This window comes from Nematolebias whitei, chromosome 1 (genome assembly GCF_014905685.2).
Source record: "Nematolebias whitei isolate Nwh7 chromosome 1, NemWhi1, whole genome shotgun sequence".
In the NCBI taxonomy this organism is placed as follows: Eukaryota; Metazoa; Chordata; class Actinopteri; order Cyprinodontiformes; family Rivulidae; genus Nematolebias; species Nematolebias whitei.
This window is the reverse complement of record NC_056498.1, coordinates 93,845,347-93,865,282: the sequence shown is the minus strand read 5'-3', so window position 1 is coordinate 93,865,282 and position 19,936 is coordinate 93,845,347. Positions and strand designations below refer to the sequence as shown.

The 19,936-nt window shown below is 40.8% G+C and overlaps 1 protein-coding gene and 1 pseudogene across 1 annotated transcript in view; both read right to left on the bottom strand.

Annotated features, from left to right (window-relative positions):
* The window catches only part of mtm1 (myotubularin 1), a gene marked incomplete in the record, with an annotated part of 286,925 nt that overhangs the window by 111,954 nt on the left and 155,035 nt on the right, over positions 1-19,936 (bottom strand). The window contains 3 exon segments of the mRNA XM_037674683.1: positions 6,251-6,439; positions 6,512-6,661; positions 8,255-8,338. Of these exon segments, the coding sequence (XP_037530611.1) occupies positions 6,251-6,439; positions 6,512-6,661; positions 8,255-8,338 (423 nt within the window).
* On the bottom strand, positions 6,941-7,589 carry LOC119414175 (annotated as a pseudogene).

Below are 19,936 nucleotides of genomic sequence, written 5' to 3'. Positions count from 1 at the left end.
GAAAAGAGGCTGAGATAGCAGACCTGTTGCTGTGAATAGGAACAACGGAGGTTACGAATTGTAACAGTGTAACGATGAACAGAGCAGACCAACAGCTCCTCAGGATGAACCGATTAATAACAATAAAATCAGCAGTCATGAACTTCTGACTGATAATAAATATCTCACATTGCGACTGCATGCAGGTAGGTGTGAGCTCAAAAGTGAAGCTCCATGAAACAAATAATAATTCTGTCAGAACCCTGAGAACAGAATGGGTCATGGAGAAAGTAGAAACATCACGTAGATAAAACGAATAATTGAACATGGCGATGACCAGGCAGCCGCCATACAAATATCCTCCACTGTTATCCCTCCATGCAGAGCCATGGAGGATGAAAAACTTCTGGTGGAATGTGCTCTGAGATTCTCTGGAAGGTCCAGCCCAGATGAACTGTAAGCTTCAGAAATAGCCTCACACAACCAGTGTGAGAGGCGCTGGGTGGATAGAGGGTGTCCTGAAGAGCTGTCCCTGTAACGCACGAACAGACACTGAAAATGGCGCAGTGCGGCCGTGTGCGCCACGTAACACTAAATACGCATGCACGGGACAGAGGAGGTGAGATGTTGCTTCTTCTTCAGAATTATGAGGAGAAGGGTAAAACCCATCCAAGGTTATCACTCTCGATCTGAATGAGTTTGTGATGCTTTTCAGAGCAGGGTTAAAACGCAGTACAGCTGAACTGCCGTCAGCTTGAATTCTGAGACATGATAGAGCAACAGAGAGAGCAGATAATCACTCACTCTCTTTGCCGAGTACAGAACTAACAGCAGGGCTGTTTTAAATGACAGAAATTTAAGTGAAACCTGATCTAAAGGCTCAAAAGGAGCTTTGATCAGAGCGTGCAGGACCATCATTAGGTCCCACCGTGGAGCTAGTGGACGTGACACAGGTCTGTGTCTCTGTACACCTTTCAGAAAAACGCTTCATCAGCAGGTAGTTAAGAACTGACCTATTTCTGGGTAACTCCTGATCGCTCTTCCTGCCTGGAGGAGCCCCGGTCCAGGGTCCGTGATATCAGCAGGACTGGAGGGAACGCATAAAGGAGCATTTTTGGCCATGGGCTGTGAGCGAAGGCGTCCACTCCTAATGGTAGGTCGTCTCGTGAGCTCAGTGAAAACCATAATTGACACTGGGAGTTCTCCAGTGATTCAGATCGGTTCTCATGGAGGGGGGCACAAAGATAATCTGCCTCTTCTGGTGCACAGGATCTATGCGCAGGCGGGCAACCATCTCTGAAGGCGTCTCATGTGAAGTAGGCACAGCGGAACCACGATGTGGGCTGCTGACACCGTCGCAGTAGTTGCATGACAGACAGAGCTGTCACTACGCTGCCGGATTTGACATAGTGGAACTGAATTTACAGAGCTTCTGCTCTCGGCTGTGATAAACGGGCTCTCACTGTGGTTGTTTACCTCCACTCCCAGATAAACAATCATCTGGGACGGGCGAACGGAACTTTTCCCAGTTTAAAGAAAAACCAGGTTTAGTAGGTGTAACGCTAGCGTTTGGTCTGCGCAGCTGATTCCTGCCTAGACTGACCTAATAAAAGCAGATCGTCCAGATAAAAAAAGACATCTCATTTCTGCCATGTGTAATGGCTGCAGAGCCTTCTCCACGCATTTTGAGAATGTGCGTGGGGCGAGAGAATAACCGAACGGTAGCCTGATGTACTGATACAGAATCCCCTGGAGGAGAAAAACGCAGGAATTTCCTGTGTTTCAGAATGATGAAAATGTGAAATTATGCACCCTTCAGATCTATGTCATTCTGGTGAAGTTCTCCAGCAGCTGTTTGATTGTCAGCATGTGGAATTTGTCTCTCCATGATCGAATTGTTGAACATGGACAGGTCGAGAATGGGTCTCATCCCTCTGTTTTTTTTCAGAACCAGGAAGTAGTGGGAGGAAAAAAAAGAACCCGTATTTTCCTCTCCGTTGGAAACTCTGGAAATCATGTTTTTCATCAGGAATTCTTAAACTTCTGACTGGAAAGGCGAGCTCTGTTCTGGAGAAGACCGTCTCTATAATCGATTGAGCTGCGAAACTGCAGCATGTAACCCCTGTTGATCAGACAGACCGTCCATCTGTCCAGGGAACACACTCACTGCCACTCTGAGTAACGCTTGGAGAGTGAGCACGCATTTTGTGTCATGTTTCTCATGGACATCAACAAGGCTAAAAACCCTTACTGCCATCACCCGCGCTGGAGATTCTCTGGGGGGAACCCAAGGTGGGGACTCAGACAGAAAAATGCTGTATGTGTGCCTCTGTACTGAACCCAGGCTGCAGTCTCACGTTAGAGCTGAGGTGGGCTGGTGCGCACTGAGAGGAGGCGTGAGTGCTTTCTGAGTGAAAACGCCATTTCGGTGGAGGCTGCAGCTGTCGTGGAGAAAAAATTGTTTACTCCCGCTGCGCAATGAGATGATAGAAAACGGCAGAAAATAAAAACGGGCACTGGCTAAGAGCGAGGGATTTTACCGGACTCGGTCTGCTGAAAAAACATTGTTTTTAGCTAACATGGCAGACAAGTGTTTTGTGATATTTACAGAACTGCGGTGCCATTTAAAATGCTGTTAAGAAGTTACCGGCTCGTTCTGTATGGGGAAAATGTGAAGAGCGGTAGCTGTGAACTCGGTTGATCTGACAGTCAGGCTGGAATCAGATTAAACTTTACTTTCAGAGATGTTTGTTATATTTCAAAACATACCTCATCAAAAAACACATAAATTCCCTTCAAGGTGCTGTTCCCTGGTGGAGGGGGCTGGCAGAGGAGCAGACTGTGAAGTCACTGCCGCAGCTGTGGAGCACCTCTGTTGCTGTTGCTGGCCACAGCGGTCCCTCCAGCAGCCGGAGGGGTGGGAGGAGGACTGTGACATCTCCAGATGATGTACAGTCTCTGAGACCTCCTCGGACCTCTGCGATTTCTCAAGGATGGTCCTGAAGTTGGCCCCGAACAGTGCCTATGGGGTGATGGGGCCCTCCAGCAGGTTTTTCTGTAGCCTCTCGGACACGGCTGGCGAGAGGCGGAGCCAAGTGGTCCTTTGGATCACGGTCATCCAGGCGGCGATGCGGGACAGGCAGACCACAGAGGTGGCACATGTTTAAGATGACATCAGCAGCTTTAAAGAGAGAGCTCTTTGTCTCCTCCAGCAGGTCTGCTTCCTCCAGCCTCTTAGAGATGCTGTAGGCAAGCAGGGCAATGTTGTTGTTCGCTGCAGCCGTCTGGAATGAGCACTGGTGAGCTCGGTTGGAGACCTTTGTCACCATATGGTCATGCTTCTCTGGAGGGACAGGTTGCTCGTCCATCCTGGAAGCTTTTGTCCCAAGCGTCACTGCCAAGCTTGGCTCCGGGGGGGGGGGCTGCGAGGGAAACGCACCGATCGGTAAATCCCTCCACTCTGGAGATGGAGGCGAAAGTGGAGACGGATGTCTTCAGCTTGCCGGGCCCAGCTGCAGTCTCGTTCTAGTGTGACGTCACAGCTGGACAGCGAGGCCAGATGGGGTAAGGGTGACGAGCCGGGATGGAGCCAACCTTGCTGCCAGATCATGCGATCAGGGCAGAGGGAATTGAGGGACGGAAAGTCTCGTCTTAACATCCTCCTGGATTATGCCAGGCAGCTCCGAGAGGAGGGCGCCGACGACTGAGTGCGGTGTGGTCGCTGACGTGAGAAGATCCGAGGTGGCTGAGCATTTGCTCGGTGGCTCGTCTTCCGTCACTACGCTCTCCGGGAGGGAGGGGGCAGCTCCGCATCGCCTTTCTCAGAGTAATCATTCGATTCACTGCGTGACTCTGCGTCAAAGAAGGCGGTGGCGTCATCCCGCGCATAGCGTCCCGCCACAGAAAGAAACACTCAGTGGAGCTGCTGCCAACAACGCCTTTTTCGAAGGAATCATCCGATTCACTGTGAGAAAAAAACACGTTAGAAAAGGCAGTGGCGTCATCCAGCGAGTAGTGGCCCTCCACGGAAAAACATTCAGTGGGACTGCTGCTAACATCGCCTTTTTTGAGGAAATATTCGATTACCGCGAGAAAAAAACGTTAGAAAAGGCGATGGCGTCATCCAGCGGGTAGCGGCCTGCCATGGAAAAGCACTCTTCGGTGCTTACCTTGAACAAGGCTGCTCGTCTCTGCTTCTCCTCGGGGAGGAAGAGCTCACCGGGATGAGGGGCAGTTGGCGTGGCGGAGATCCAGGCATCCTTAGCAAAGGTTGTGCCGGTCAAAGCTGGACAACTTTTCCTTCTTTGTTCTTCTGACAGTGCTAGCTAGCTGGCTGAAGACAAAATGGGAGCCGATTACCCGGTCTCACCGTAATTTATACGGACCGGGGGTGAGGCCCACACAGTAGTGGACTAAAGTTTTCAGTGTTGTGCTGCGTGCGAAGAGATAAACCCACTAGCGATAGCCTTAAAGGGCGAAGCCTATACGAAATAGAACAGACCATTGTTTCATTCGTTTCCATGATGACATCCCTCACCACATCCAGAAAGTCCATGGTGTTCTGTATGCGATGTTCTGAGCTGCCAACTAAAGGGATGAGTACAGACGCCAGATATTTGGAAACACTGTAATTGACAGAATTAATCATGCTAACAATTGGTCTGCGGGGAGAATGATGTTTTCATCCTTGCTAAGAGTGGTGAGTGCATCCCTCTCCTCTCTACTGATGTTGGAAGGTAGTGGTTTGGCATTGCTGAGGCAGGCTGAAACTTTTATTCTGAGTAGTTCTGCTTCACGCTCTTTAATTTTGTTGTTCCGAATGGCTGATTCATACGGTGTGATTTTCTGGATGTTTGTCTTAGCTTCGGTTTCTCACAGTTTAAGTGTAGCTACGATAAAAATTACAGACCTCTCCATTCTTTATAAGTGAGAAAACTTGTAAAATCAGCCAAGCTACTGCCAGCTCCTTGCAGATGTTGGATGCTGTCTACCATGGCGCGCTAAGATTTATAGCTGGTTGTAACTACGGACCCATCACGGCACTATGTACTTCTTGGTCAGTTGGTCATCATCTACACGCAGGCTCTCACACTGGTTCATTTTCATCTATAAATCCCTCCTTGGTCTGCTACCTTCATATATGGTAAATGGACTGTACTTACATAGTGCTTTTCTATCTTATCGAGATACTCAAAGCGCTTTACACAACAATCTGAGCCTCATTTACCCATTCATACAGCACTCTAATAGATCTCTACAAAGCTAATTTAACAAATCATTCTAAAGAGACTAATCAGTGCTTTATTACATTCATATACAAATGGGACACACATCAGAGGAAATAAGGGGTTCAGTGTCTTGTCCAGGGACACTTTGGCATGTGACTGCTGGTGGATTCAAATCCCCAACTCCTGCATTGGAGGACGACTGCTGTAACCACTCAGCCACAGCCGCCCAATATATATATATATCTCCTCCCACATGTCACACCATCAGTGCAGTTACAACATACGCGCTCAGGCCATCATTACCTGCAGTGTTCCCTGAGTGTGGACTGAGCTTGGCAAAAAGGCATTTTCCTACTCTGCTCCTGCAACCTGGAACACCTCAACAGGAACTGAAGTTGTCCACCTTGATTTCTTTAAGGGGTTTCAAACATTTGATAATGTCAATGGAAAAACCAAAGCAAATATGTTCTTGTTTTTAGTATTTCAACATTTTACAGCACCCTGATTTATTGTTTTATACAATACTCTTATTTTATTTGCATTTTTACTGTAGTTTATTGTTGCCATTGTTTACTGTTATTGTTGTCTGTACTTTAAATGTTCTGTCTGGAACAGGTTCCTCTTGTAAATGAGTCCTCATGGCTCAATGAGGCTAGCTTGTATAAATGAAGGTTGAATGAATGAGTTACAAATACTCATTTTGCCCACTGTATGCATATCAGAAGTTGATTCACTGCAAATGTTGCATAACCTGTATAAGACAAATCTCCAGAAATTCTGTTCTCGCTTTTGGTTTTGGTACAAACTCAGAATTTTAAGTGGCCCCCACATTAAAAACATTTTGGCACTGGTCATGTGGACCTAATGCACTACTGAATCACATAATTAGTCTTGAGGATGTTTTGTAACTGGGCCATAGAAGGAATCAGCTTAGACTTTTTTACATGATTAAAATAGAGCAACTCTTTTGTAAGGTCTGTTTCACTTATCTGATAAGAGTGGTAGACCCGTTCAGCCCAGTACTGGTTTCTGTCTTTTCTGACCTTATTGGCCACGGCGTTGACGTTTGGCCGGGCATCATAAATGGTGAGCTTCTTCGTGGTGTCGTTGGCCTCCCTGATCAGGTCCAGGTAGCGTTCGTCATCTTTGTTCCTTTTTCCGGACATCCCAACCAGAGGCTGACTGCAGCGGACAATCACTGCCTGGTTCTCCCGGTGGATCCACGACAGAACCTAGACCAACAACAGGTTTCAGTGAGGCCAAGCAGAATGTCTAGAAGAGTAAGGTTTGCGCGTGGCTATCACCGGTATGCGTCCTCTGGATCTGAAGGCAGCCACTCTCCTGAGATCTTCATCTGTACTTCTGTAAGGCACAGCCAGCACCGGAGGGTAAGTGTCACACAGATCATAGCTCTTATTGATGAATGCAATACGCCACTTGTTGTTGGGTAGGCCCTGGAGGATAAAAATTAAACCATTAAGCTCTCCACTTCACCACAGGATGAGTTCATTACATGTTTCAACCCTCATGAGAACTGAATGTTCTGTATATTAGTTCAGTTCAGTTCAGTTTATTTATAAAGCGCCAAATCACAACAGTAGTTGTCTCAGGGCGCTGTACAACATTCACATACTGTACATACAAAAGCCACTTAAGGAAGGAAGCCAGCAGACGCATTGAATCTTTACTTAGTAGCAGTCTTCCAAGTAGTAACATCTGCCATTTCCTCTGTCAGTTTTTAGAAATTGAAAACTTTACTTGTAAACCTAGTCTTTTTTTTTTTAATTCACATTATTAGTGTCTTTTTTTAGTGTGTGCAGCGATTTAAGGGTTTTCTTCATTTCAGGAACACTGCAGTGAAGCCACGTATTTCTGACGGACTTCGAAGTCATTAGCTGGTCGGTTGTAGGCTTTCCACACTGGCTCTCCCACAAACAGTCGCATGGCTTTGGTGTAGTCCATTTTATCCAGAGTGAAGCGGTGGTAGATGCCAGCCGGCAGAGTGATCAGGTCTCACTTTTTCATGGCGATTCGGATCCATCGGTCCTCCTTGTCCCAGACATCGAAGTAGGCCTGGCCATCTAGGATCTAGCGAATCTCATCACCCAAGTGTAAATGCTCCTCAAAAAACATCTTCAGCTTATCCTCATAGTTGGATAGAGTGTCCTTGTGAATTGTAATAATGTCCATGTAGGAGTAACCTTGTTCTTTGCGGATCCTCTCCAGTTCTAGGTCTGTTTCATAAATATCAGCATTCAACTTCCAGTAGAAAACTCCTAGCTTCTGCAACTCGTTTAAGTTAACGGGCTGGTTTGGATTCATCCTGTGTGGCTTCCTTTGGTCCTCGTCAGAACTGTCCAAGTACCAGGCTTCTAAACCCATCTTAAACACTACGAACACTTTCTGAGCTCTGAAAAATAAATAAAAACCTAGAAGAAAACTCCCTGAAAAGTCCGTGCTATGGAGAAATTTGTGCTGCTATAGGCTAGACTAAATTACTACAATTTCACTTCCTGTAGTAGAGCCAATCACAGCACATCGCCACGCCTCCTCCACTGTGGTGTGTTTACATGTCATACATGTTTACATATTACACACTACCACAGTCCAATGATGACAAAATGGCTCTTTGGTCAAACTTTGAAGAAAACATGATGTGAGGATCAGTTAAAAGTCAAGGTATGTGCAACCTAACCCCAACACTGTAGTGTTACTAAGGTCATTTTGCTGTGGTCACCATCTTGAACCAAGATGACCCCAAAACTTAATTGGTTGTCCATCCAATGATGATGTCTTGAATGATTTCAAAAGTTCATCCGATATTTTGCTAACAAACTAATAAAGGATTGCAATAGCACCTGGCAGATTTAAACACAGATCTGAACTCTGTAGGTGGTTTTCAGTAAGCTTCATAGATATTTTACTAAAAAAGACGAGCAAAAATTTTATTACTTGCCTTTGAGCTGCAGGTAATGGGTGTGACTATGATTAAATCAGAGTGCTTTTGGACCAGTAGAACTTGGAGCTGCACTTGTCTTGGTTCTTACCTGACGCCTGAACTCTTCTACAGGTTTGTAGACGTTCCAGCCATTCTCACTGTACTTCTCCTGAGTGATGTATGCAAACAGAGGCTGGACACAGGAGGGTGACAGAGGACAAAAACACAGACACAGCTTGAGACTCAGTCCTCTGCTGAAACAGCATATTTATGTGTGAACATCAGCTGCGTGTTCAGACTCTTGATAAGAGTCCCCACAGAAAACGTCATTTAGATGAGCTAAGTGGTCATTGTCAATCCTTTTTGAACCTGCAGCTGACTTCACAGCAGAACCCCCATTCAGTGTCTAAATGGGTCACAAACAGTAGCTTCCTGATGAACTGAGGCTTCTCCCCTGATACACCTCAACTTAAATATGTAAATATGTTCTGAAAGTGTGATTCTCTACATGTTTTAAAAAAACATGTCTAGATGAAAGAAATGAAAAATGTAATGGAAGGTAAGTTAGAGATGCTCCTAAAAACATTTAACTCTTGCACATAGAGGAGTGATTCTGTGTGAAGCTGAGATTGTGATTGAATGAGGAGAACCGCAAAGTGCTGATCTGCTGGCGGTAGGGCTGAGTATTGAACCGAGGTTCTTTTATGGCACCGACCGAACTGCACCGGTCGGTGTATGTATTGAAACGTCACTCTTCTTTTGGTGTCAAGTTTTGGTATTGGCTGTAACGTTTCACGTGGTTTCAGCATGCAGGCAAGTTAAACACAAGACATATGACAAACAGATTACACCCAGAGCTGTATAGAGCTGCCGTCCCTAATCTATGTATGATTATGTCTATGGTGCTGGTGACGCCCACAGACGGGTTCACGTGTGCTGCAGAAAGTTGCTCCGTGTTTTTCTGCGAGGAGAGAAGAGTTCATTAGCCTCCCCCTCCTCCTCTCACCATTAAAGTCAGCCTGTGAGTAGAGCCTGAACGTCCTGATTCATTATCTCCACGACCGGACTCTTCATCAAAGAACTCTGAGGACGTCTTGTGTCTGTGCTTCAGCTGGTGAGTTTGTTTGTTAACGTAACTGCAGCTTAACACGTACATCGCTGTGAAATAAATTATGATCCATGTAACGCTAACTTTTTAAGATATTAGTGTGTAAATTTATTTTATGGGCATCTACGTAGCTAGCTAAAATCAGAAGCTAACTAAAGATTGACAGTAACAGATAAACCTTAGCTTGTAAAAATGTGCTCATCCATCGGGTCAGCTGCTTAAACATTTCACTAATGTTTACTGTTCATGTTAATGAGGTTCTGACCCTGATGTGAGGAGGACAAAAGAAAAGTGAGGTGGAGGCCACAGGACAATCAAACTTTGTTAAAAGTTTGCTGCTTTTTCTACAGTAGAGCTGCATGTTGGAGGTAAATAAACTGTAAAGGATTTTGTTGACCAGTTAAACTTTTATCTCTCAGCCTAGATAATGTTTTTTAAGTAATAATAACACAACCATGTTATTGTTGATGTTTTGTTCTCATGTCAGTTAGGGAGAAGATCAGAGCCCTAAACTCCAGAGAATCACAGAAAAGATTCAGGCAGAGACACAGAGGTGCAGAAGTCTGCATCATCCCTACCTCAGTGAATCCAGTGACCTGCTGGTGGAATGTGAGGGACAATATGTCAGTGCTGTCAAACTGACAACCAGGTATCTGTGTGTGCAACAAGCATCATCTACAGCCTCAAAGTGAACATTTTCTACTGCTGGAGACACCATCAGCCAGGAGTGGGCTTGTTTGTGTCCAGAGAAAACAGACATGTTGATTTTTCTGAAGAAAAACTGATAAGTGAAAAGGTTCTCAGTGTGTAGCAATGAACCATAGACACTGACATGTCACTGGTTTGAAACTGTTCTTTTGAACTGGAAATTATTTGTTTGTTTTTATGTAAGAAAACTGCTTGGAATAGAAAAATACCAAAGTTAAAAAATAAAACACAATTTGTACTGTAATGTGTAACGTAATTTTATTCTTGTTAGAATTAATAGTAATTACAAAATTGGTACCGAAAAAAGAACCGTCCAGGAACCGACACCAAAGTGAAGGTACCGACACCGGTACAGATTTTTTTAGAAAGGTACCCAGCCCTAGCTGGCGGCGCACTTTTGAGTTCGAGGCATTCCACCTTTCCTTATGTTTCATCACATAATTACTGTAAACACAAAGAAAGTCAGGAGTTTGGGAGAACTTTGAGACTTAAAGAGTTGATGTGAGGAAACGAGTCTCTGTGGGATTCAGCCACAGTGACATAAGGATGAGGTCAACCTATACATAGTTCCCACACATGTAACCGGTATTGCGCAATACCAGGTTTTCTGTCATATGTTTAGGCTCGTGCTAGACCACATTCGAGGAAGATGGCTTACAGACAGACCAGAGCTAGAGAAAGATATAGGCATAAAATAGATGCGGTCGGAGTTGACCCGTATGAAGTGGAGTAAGAAATTATGTTAGATGAAGCGGACAAGTTGCAAACAAGAAGTTACTATGATGTCGTTAATTATTTAGTGAACACGAGGAGTGCCTACAACAGAGGAGCTTCGCAGCTTTAAATCCATGGATGCATATAATCAACAGATTTGTGAAGGACATCCAAACTCTTTATGTTAATAACTAGGGGTGCAGAAATTTTTTTTTTTGGATTTTTTAAAGAATCTAGATTCCAAGTCCTGGTGATTCTGAATCGATTCTAAAAGCTCTTAAATCGATTTAAAAATATTTGTTTAATTTTTTTTCCACCCCTACACCCAAGTGTATTGCATAGTGCATTACATGTATGCTCAGCCGCTGTAAAATTGGGTTGTGTAGGCCACCGTACAGTAAGCTAGTTAGCCATCTCCCTTTATCTGAATGGAGCCTGCTAGCATGGAGGAGGGGACAGCGCGATTCAACCCGCTTCTTCGTCTTTAAAAATCATTTCAGATCCTACAATGTTCCGGGGCAAGACAGAGCTTAACAAGAGCACAGTTGTTTACAAGAATAGTAAAATAAAATTGCAGTACAGAATTTTAGAAAAATGACAAAATGCACCGAAGATGAAAGCGAAAGCAGCAAACTCTGCAACAAACTTCCAGACTTCCCCAAAGGCTGAAAAGATTTTCCTCTCCATCTCCTGCTATATAGAATAGAATAGAATAGAATAGAAACAGCCTTTATTGTTTGTTTATTATTATATCGCAAAGGATTTACGAGCAGACAGCTCAGTCGAAGGTGAGGAGTTTAGGTTTATTTTTATTACGCTGGACCCAACGTACGTTATTCCTTCACATAGATTTTAGTGATAAAGCAGCTCCACAACACCACCATGATATAAAAATAAAGCATGAGGAGCTCTAATTAATGCACCAGCTGCTGCAGCTCAAAGTAGGGATGGGGCCGATCCGATCCGGTATTGGCCTCCGATACCAGCATAATGTATGTATCGGATTTTTCCGATGCAACCTGCAGAGATTTCTGATCCACGATGCATGTCTGTGTCTGCTGAAACATCTCCACACGATTCCCTGCTGACTGCTGTGCAAGTTGGCTTTAAACTATGGAATGGATTACCCGAACGGAGGCGTGTTTCATGAAACCCAGAGTAATAAGACCTGCCTCACATTCAGGAAATCCATTTCATAGTTTGCAGCCTGCTACAACGTCAGGGCTGAGCAACAGCACTGTGGCTAAAGGCTAACCAACTTTTTATCATAACATGTCCGCTATGTGGAAGTATTTACACTAAACACCCCTCGCAGAGTTGCTATACCGAGAGGAGGAAGCTCGGTCGAGACCTACAATACATCGAACTTGATAATATTTGAAAAAGCACCACATTTAAAAGCACGAGGATTGTTTAGCCAGGCACCGCGGTAAAGTTAGTTTTACGTAGGATGTTCGAGCTCCATGGCTTCAGCGGTGTGTTCCTCTCATTCAGTGGATGGATGGATAGATTATTCGTTCCTAGATTATTTTTTTTTAATATCCAGGCAACTAAGCTAACCTAATACTGGTAATTTAAGTTACAGAATGTTATGCATGCCTATATTTGTTCCTATTTTTGGTATACATGTAAATATAAAATGATGCAAAAAGATTTGATACAGTAAAGAACCTAAAATTATTGTTTTAAATAAATTTTCTTTTTGTTTAAATTATTTAATCTTTTCAGATTGTCAGTTACATAATTGAAACAAAATTTATGACCATTTCAATAGAAGAATTGTTTCTCAATCAAAAAAAAATCAATTTTGACTCGAATTGTGACACCAAAAATCGGAATTGAATAGATTCGCCAGACACTGCGAGATTCACACCCTTATTAATAAAGTTCTGGTGACTGGTGTTGATATTTTCTGGGTTTTTAATATAAAAGTTTGATACATTTACTCAATTTACAGTTTACTTTATAATGATAATTAAAATGTTTGCCTGCAGTTTTAGCTCAGAGTCTCAGAAAAAGATCAGTACTTTGTGGAAATGGAAACATTGATACCAGTTTATTTTGTTCATCAAGTTTATCATCACACTTTTTAGTCATTTACTTTATATCACACTCTGTTAAAGCTTATCAGCTAAATCCCCTCAGCATCAGTGTGTGAAGCTTTGTAACTTCCGTTTCTCAAACCCAGCTCCAGAACCAGTCACTGACCACAAACGTACTGTCTGTTTTTTTCTCTGATAAGACTGCAAATGAGGTAATGGCTGTTGTGTCAAAGCAAGATCTGTTACATGTGAAGATGTATAAATGAAGCTGCATTGCTCATGTTTTTTAGAGAACACACAAGAATTATTGGGCTGCGTTTCCATTCCATGTGTTCTCTCCTTCTGCAGAAGAGAAATAAACCTTGCTACGTGTTTTTTAAACTAAGTTCTCAGTCTGCTAAATTTTATTGAACAACAAAGTTTGATAAAACTCCACACTGGCAGAGTATGTAGTTACAATAATACACACCTAGATGTAGCATGTAGCAAGCTATGAGGGCTAAGCTAAGATAATCTTTGGACAGTAAAGATTGCTGATCTTTAATGTAGTACAAGCTACTTCAGCTTACCTAATGTAGCTTGTGCCACAATAATGATCGCTGATAGTTCTCACATTACTACATTATGCTTAAATTAGTGGTAACAAAATAAATAATTTGTAATTATTGCTCTGTAAGAGACGTGTGTGTGTCTAGCATGTGCCAATTGCTCTTTGCTCGTCAATTGAATCTTCCTCGGTCAGAAGGAATAGGCCAGATCCAATGGTGCAGTTCAGACGGTTTATTGATGAGGAAATAACAGGTACATGGGAGATGAGGGAATAGATGCTGATATGGATAAGCATCTATGTGAATGTGTGTGTGTGTGTGTGTGTGTGTGTGTGGTTATCTGAAACAGAAATGAACAATAAAAGTGTATATTAATAACCATCTAGGTAAACTAAAGTTACACTTGAATACAGTATGAAATTGGCCTGCTGCACCAAATAAAATCCCCTAGAGGGCAGTATGGTAAATGGACTGTACTTATATAACGCCTTTCTATCTTATTTCAAGATACTCAAAGCACTTTACACTACAATCTGTGTCCTCATTTACCCATTCATACAGCACTCTACTCGATCTCTAGAAAGCTAATTGAACAAATCATTCTAATGAGACTAATCAGTGACACTACAAATAAGTTATCAATCATAGCAATAACTGCACATGAAAAGAAAATGTCAGAAAAGTGAAAAAAGGTGTAAATTTCAATTTATTATAATAATCACGACATATTTGCCAAAGTATAGAGAAATTATCTTACGTAAGCCCTTGCGGTAATAGTAGTTGGATAAACCCGAGAATAATTTCACTACCTGGGCTAATAACTGCTGTAAACACAAATTCCAGGCAGAAAAAGAAATAGTTAGATCATAAGAACGCAAACAGCACTCATACACATGTAATTAGCAAAGGATTGGCAGCAGATGGCAATCCTTCGCTCCGTGAAAGCTGTTGTCACAGCGCTGAGCGCACCGAAGCACAGAAAGTAACTTCCCAAGCCAAAACCAAGAGGAACTACAAAAAACAAGTGCATCATGGGTAATGTAGTGCTAAGTGAGGGCACAGGCTTTTAACATGCTCAGTCATAGTATTTAACGTGCTACAGTAAATGTCACTGATATTATTTATTTTCCACTTTGATTGCCTTTGTTACTAAAGTTAGTAGTAAAAAAGTACAATTTGGTAACTCATTTTAATCCATTTATGTTGTTTTAAAACCCTACAACAAGAACAACATTTTAATTGTTTTCCTCCTTTGTGTTGTATTTCTGTGTAAGGTTCTCCCAGAAAATGAATGAAACTCCACTTGATCCAGATGTTTTATGCAGTCGTGCACCACAGCAACAAATGAGTGAAAATATAATTTCTATAAATAAATGTGCTTTGAAGTACATGTGGTGTGGTTGTGAAACATGCATTCCTAAATGTACATGTTTGTTTACCTTTAGTTTGAATAAAACAGTTGCACCAAGTTTCACCTTCTTTATTTCAATAATTAAGATACTCTGTTTAATCTCCAACACTGAGAAATAGTTTTATTGTATTGTCACCTCTACTAGACATTCTATTGCACATAAATAAAACCTAGCTGTAGTGATTATTATTTGACAACTTACCAATTTAGTGTTTTGACATGTACAAAACATAAAACATGCATGTAGCTGTATGGTTCATCCTGTATGGGGAGACTGATAAAGTTCAAAGTAATAGCCTATAATTAAGAATTCAAAACAGTTGAAATTGAATATAAGATGAGAACTGTGGGTGATTTTATGTCTTTTAATGAAAATGGTATGGTATGGTATATAGTTTATTCATTTAAAAAAGTACAAAACAATTCCATAACAATATAAAAAAAAAAAAATACAAAAGATTTAAAATGAAAGGCAGCAGAAAGAAGAAAAAATCTTATTATATCTGCCCCTTTTTTTTTCAAACAATTATTTCAGACATAATAATCTTCAAGTAACAGTACAAAATGAATAGCTTTCTAATTTTTCTAATTCTAATACAAAACACACACTAAGCTACTTCATATATACTTTTTTAACAATTCAGTTTTGATCTTTTTCTTAAATGTACACATTGACTTGGCATTTTTCACATCACTCTCTAGACCATTCCACAATCCAACTCCTTGGATTGAGGTAGACCTTCCCTTCAGACTAGTTCTGAATTTTGGTTTGACAAATATTTCTATCCCCTTAAGATTGTAACAACTTTGTCTTTTAACAAAATTTCTTTGGATATTTAATGGTAATGTGTGATTTTGAGCCCTATACATAACTGATAAAATACTATAATCTACCAAATCATGGAACTTCAATCACTTCAGTTGATAAAATAATGTGCTTGATGGGTGACTGTAATGCTTTCTGGTGATAATTCTTACAGCTCTTTTCTGTAAAATAAAAATAGGCTTTGTAAATGTTTTACACGCTTTCCCCCAAACATCAATGCAATAGATTAAATGTGGAACAATGATTGTGTTATACAACATGTACAGAGCTTTATCATTTAATAATTCCCTGACTTTGTATAGTACTGCAATAGATTTAGCTATTTTTGTTCTTACAGAATTTATGTGATTTTTCCATGTTAGCTGTTCATCAATGATTACACCCAAAAATTTCATCTCATTAACTCTACAAATCTCAACACCCTCAATTCTAAATGGATCATCAACAGTTTTTTTTTTGTTACTAAATATCATGTATTTAGTTTGATCTAAATTTAATGATAATTTATTAAGTTTAAACCAAGTTTGTATTTTATCAAATTCTGTCTTCATCAATTCCAACATCCATTTTACATCTTTACCCAAACAAAAAAATGTGGTGTCATCTGCAAAAAGGACACATATGAGGAGTCCTGATACATTCACTAAGTCACTCACATATAAAATAAATAACTTTGGTCCAAGTACAGAGCCTTGAGGAACTCCACAAGTGATATTGCACAAGTCAGATCTTACACCATATATTTGTACAAACTGTTTCCTATCTTTTAAATAGCTAGATACCCATTGTAATGCTGGTCCTCTTATACCATATTTATTTAATTTTTCAAGGAGAATAGTGTGGTCAATAGTATCGAATGCTTTTTTTAAATCAACAAAAATACTAACACAATACTGTTTTTGATCGACAGCAGTAGTTATTTGTTCTATTAATTCCATGAGAGCCATTGATGTAGTTTTTTGCTCTAAACCCATACTGACTACTACTTAGAATGTTTTGTTTAGTAATAAATTTATGTAATCTGGTCACAAACAGTTTTTCTAGAATTTTTGAGAACTGTGGTAATAAGGATATTGGTCTATAATTATTGAACACACATTTATCACCATTTTTAAAGAGAGGAACTACCTTAGCTCCTTTCATATTGTCTGGAAATATTCCTTTTGAAAATGATAAATTACAAATATATGTAAACGGCTCGATAACATAACTCATTATGTCCTTTACAAACATCATATCCATGTCCACCCAGTCTTTTGATCTCTTATCTGTAAGATTTTTTACAACATTCATTATTTCTTCTTTGTCAGTTCCATTAAGAAAAATACTGTTGTCACAACTTATAACTGAATGGTTCACATTATTGTCCATTTTTGGTATTTTAGCAGCAAGGCTTGATCCAACGTTCATAAAATGATGATTAAATCCATTTACAATTTCATTTTCATCATGGATTTCATTGTCATCCTTCAAAAAATATTGTGAAATACCTGTTTTTGCTTTATGACTTCTCAGAACACTATTTATTACACGCCATGTAGCTTTCATATCACCATTACTTTTATTTAATAAATCACTATAATATTCCTTCTTTTGTTTCCTTATAATCCCTACTAATTTATTTTTATAGTTCTTATATTTCTTTTCAGCCTCTTGTGTTCTCAATTTCAAGAAACATGTATGCAAATAATTATTTTTTTTACAAGCATTTCTCAACCCTTTCGTCATCCATGGTTGGTCAACAACATTTCTCTTTGTACAATTATTTTGCACACAATTCTTTTCATACAGAGCTCCTAAAATATTCATTAACTCATCATATGATCTGTTCACATCATCAACATACACGTCTTTCCAGCTTTGTTTATGTAAATCATCTTTTAATTTTTCCATTGCTTTTTTTGATGTGTTTATTGTTTTTTTCTTAATTGTAATTAAAAATATCATGATGCATGCTCAATAATCCAGGTTTTTTTGAATGTCCAGAGGACCAGATTGAACTTTTTTGGATAAATTGTAATTTCTTTTGTAATGCTTTGATCATTTTTATAAATCATGAAAACTGGTAAATGATCACTTAAATCACTCGTTAAAATACCTCCCATCACATCCCCATTTGTTACATTTGTGAAAATATTATCGATTATTGTAGCACTATGAGTTGTAATTCTTGTTGGTTTTGATATTAACGGATAAAGATTTAAACTACACAATGAATTTGTAAATGTACTGATGTTATTTGAATCTGTTTTATTTCCCAGGTCAATATTAAAATCTCCACAGAAAAAAATGCTTTTATTAAAACTCTTGTCCAATAGTTGTACAATTTTATTAGTGAATATTTCTATATTTGATCCTGGAGATCGATATACACAACTTATTAATATGTTTTTATCAATCTTGTTTATTATTTCTATTGTTATTATTTCCATTATATTATCAAGAATTATTGATATAATTCATACCCTTCCATGTGAACATTATTTGTGTTTTCAGCGTTGAGCCATGTCTCTGACAGTGCTATTATTGTAAAGGTACTGTTTAACTGCTTTAAATAATCTGTTATTTTGGACATATTTGCATTTAAACTTCTACTATTAAAGTGAATAATAGAGAGACCTCCATTTGTTGTATTGATGTTATTAAACTGTTCTTCATTGTAATATTCACAGTCTTTTATTTCAGGGAAAAAATTTGTATCAATCTCATCTTCAACATTGTATATTTTAAACTCTAAGTCTTCATATGTTGCCATGTTTTAATGTATTTGTTTGTTTTAAATTTTGTTAATTTCTTGTTTGTGAAGTTGTGTCAATGATTTATCATCTGTCATCTCCTGAGCTCATTTTAGTCTTTCCAGATACTTCAGGTCTTTTATTATTTTAGCCTGAGATCCTTCCTGTATTTTGATCCAAATGTTTCCATTTCTTGTCCAAGTTGATGCTATTTTTTTCTGTTTTTTCAACCACCTTGCTTCACGTGCAATATTTCCATTTTTTTAGTTAGGTGTTCGTTTATGTAAACATTTGTTCCCTTCAGTTTTTTTGCTTGCATTATCACATTGTTTTTGATTTCCTGCTAATGAACTTGATGACTATGGATGGTTTGGCTTTATCTGATTTGTTGGGCAGTGTGTGACAGATTGATGTGTCCTCATGTTCGATGTCAATGTTTTTTGTTTTGTAAAAAATTCACTACTTGCTCCTCCAGAGTCTGTAGTTCTTTCTGTGGTGCATCTTCTGTTGTGTTAGTACCAGCAACAACTCTTGCATAAGTTCGGTTCCTAACTTCCAGTCCAGTGATCACCAAGTTGTCTAGTCTTGTGTATTGTTCCAAGTCTTCTACTTTTTGTTCCAGTTCAGCTATTTTTCTGTCTTTATTAGTCATCAGTTCTTTCAATTGTCTCACTTCTTCAAACAGTCCTGTTAGTAAATCACATTTAGCTGATAATTTTGCCAGTTCAGCACTCAAAAAGTTCAAAGATTTTTTAACTTCCTCCATATCTTCAGAATTATTTTCCGACACGTGTCTCTTATCTCTGTGTTTGCTCGGCATTACTCACGATACTTCTGGATTATTGGTCACAACTCTCAGAAGCATAGGATCCAGCCATGAGGTTCAGAGGCTATTGTTGTTAGCCACGAGGTTCACAGGCTTATGATGTTAGCTTATGTTGTTAGCCGAGGCCTAGCCAGGTCTAGTCGAGGACTAGCGGCAACAACCTCCAGGTCCCACGCGGTCCCACGATTCACTCGGTCCAGAAGTTCGCAGCCCCAACGGTGACAGACTAGGTCCCGGTTGCAAAAGCTCCCAAATCCCACAGCTGTAGTTTAGCTTCCTCGGTTTCCGCGGCTCGCAGGTCCAACAGCGGCGGACCGGGTCTCCTCCGTAAACAGCTCGGTTCAGCGGCTCGCAGGGCCAACAGCGGCGGACCGGGTCACCGACGTAAACAGCTCGGTTCAGCGGCTCGCAGGTCCAACAGCGGCGGACTGGGTCTCCGCCGCAGACCGCTTGGTTCCAGCGGCTCGCAGGTTTAACAGCGGCAGACCGGGTCTCCTCCGTAAACAGCCCGGTTCAGCGGCTCGCAGGTCTAACAGCGGCGGACCGGGTCTCCTCCGTAAACAGCCCGGTTCAGCGGCTCGCAGGTCCAACAGCGGCGGACCGGGTCTCCTCCGTAAACAGCCCGGTTCAGCGGCTCGCAGGTCCAACAGCAGCGGACCGGGTCTCCTCCGTAAACAGCTCGGTTCAGCGGCTCGCAGGTCCAAACGGCGGTGGACCGGGTCTCCGCAGGCCTCACTAGCCGAAGTAGCTCTCTGACCAGCTCGTTAGCCAAATGTTAGCTAAACTCGTGGCTCTGCATCCACGGTTCAGAGCACGCGGACTTCCTTCTTCCACCTGTTCTGTATATATATATATATATATATATATATATAT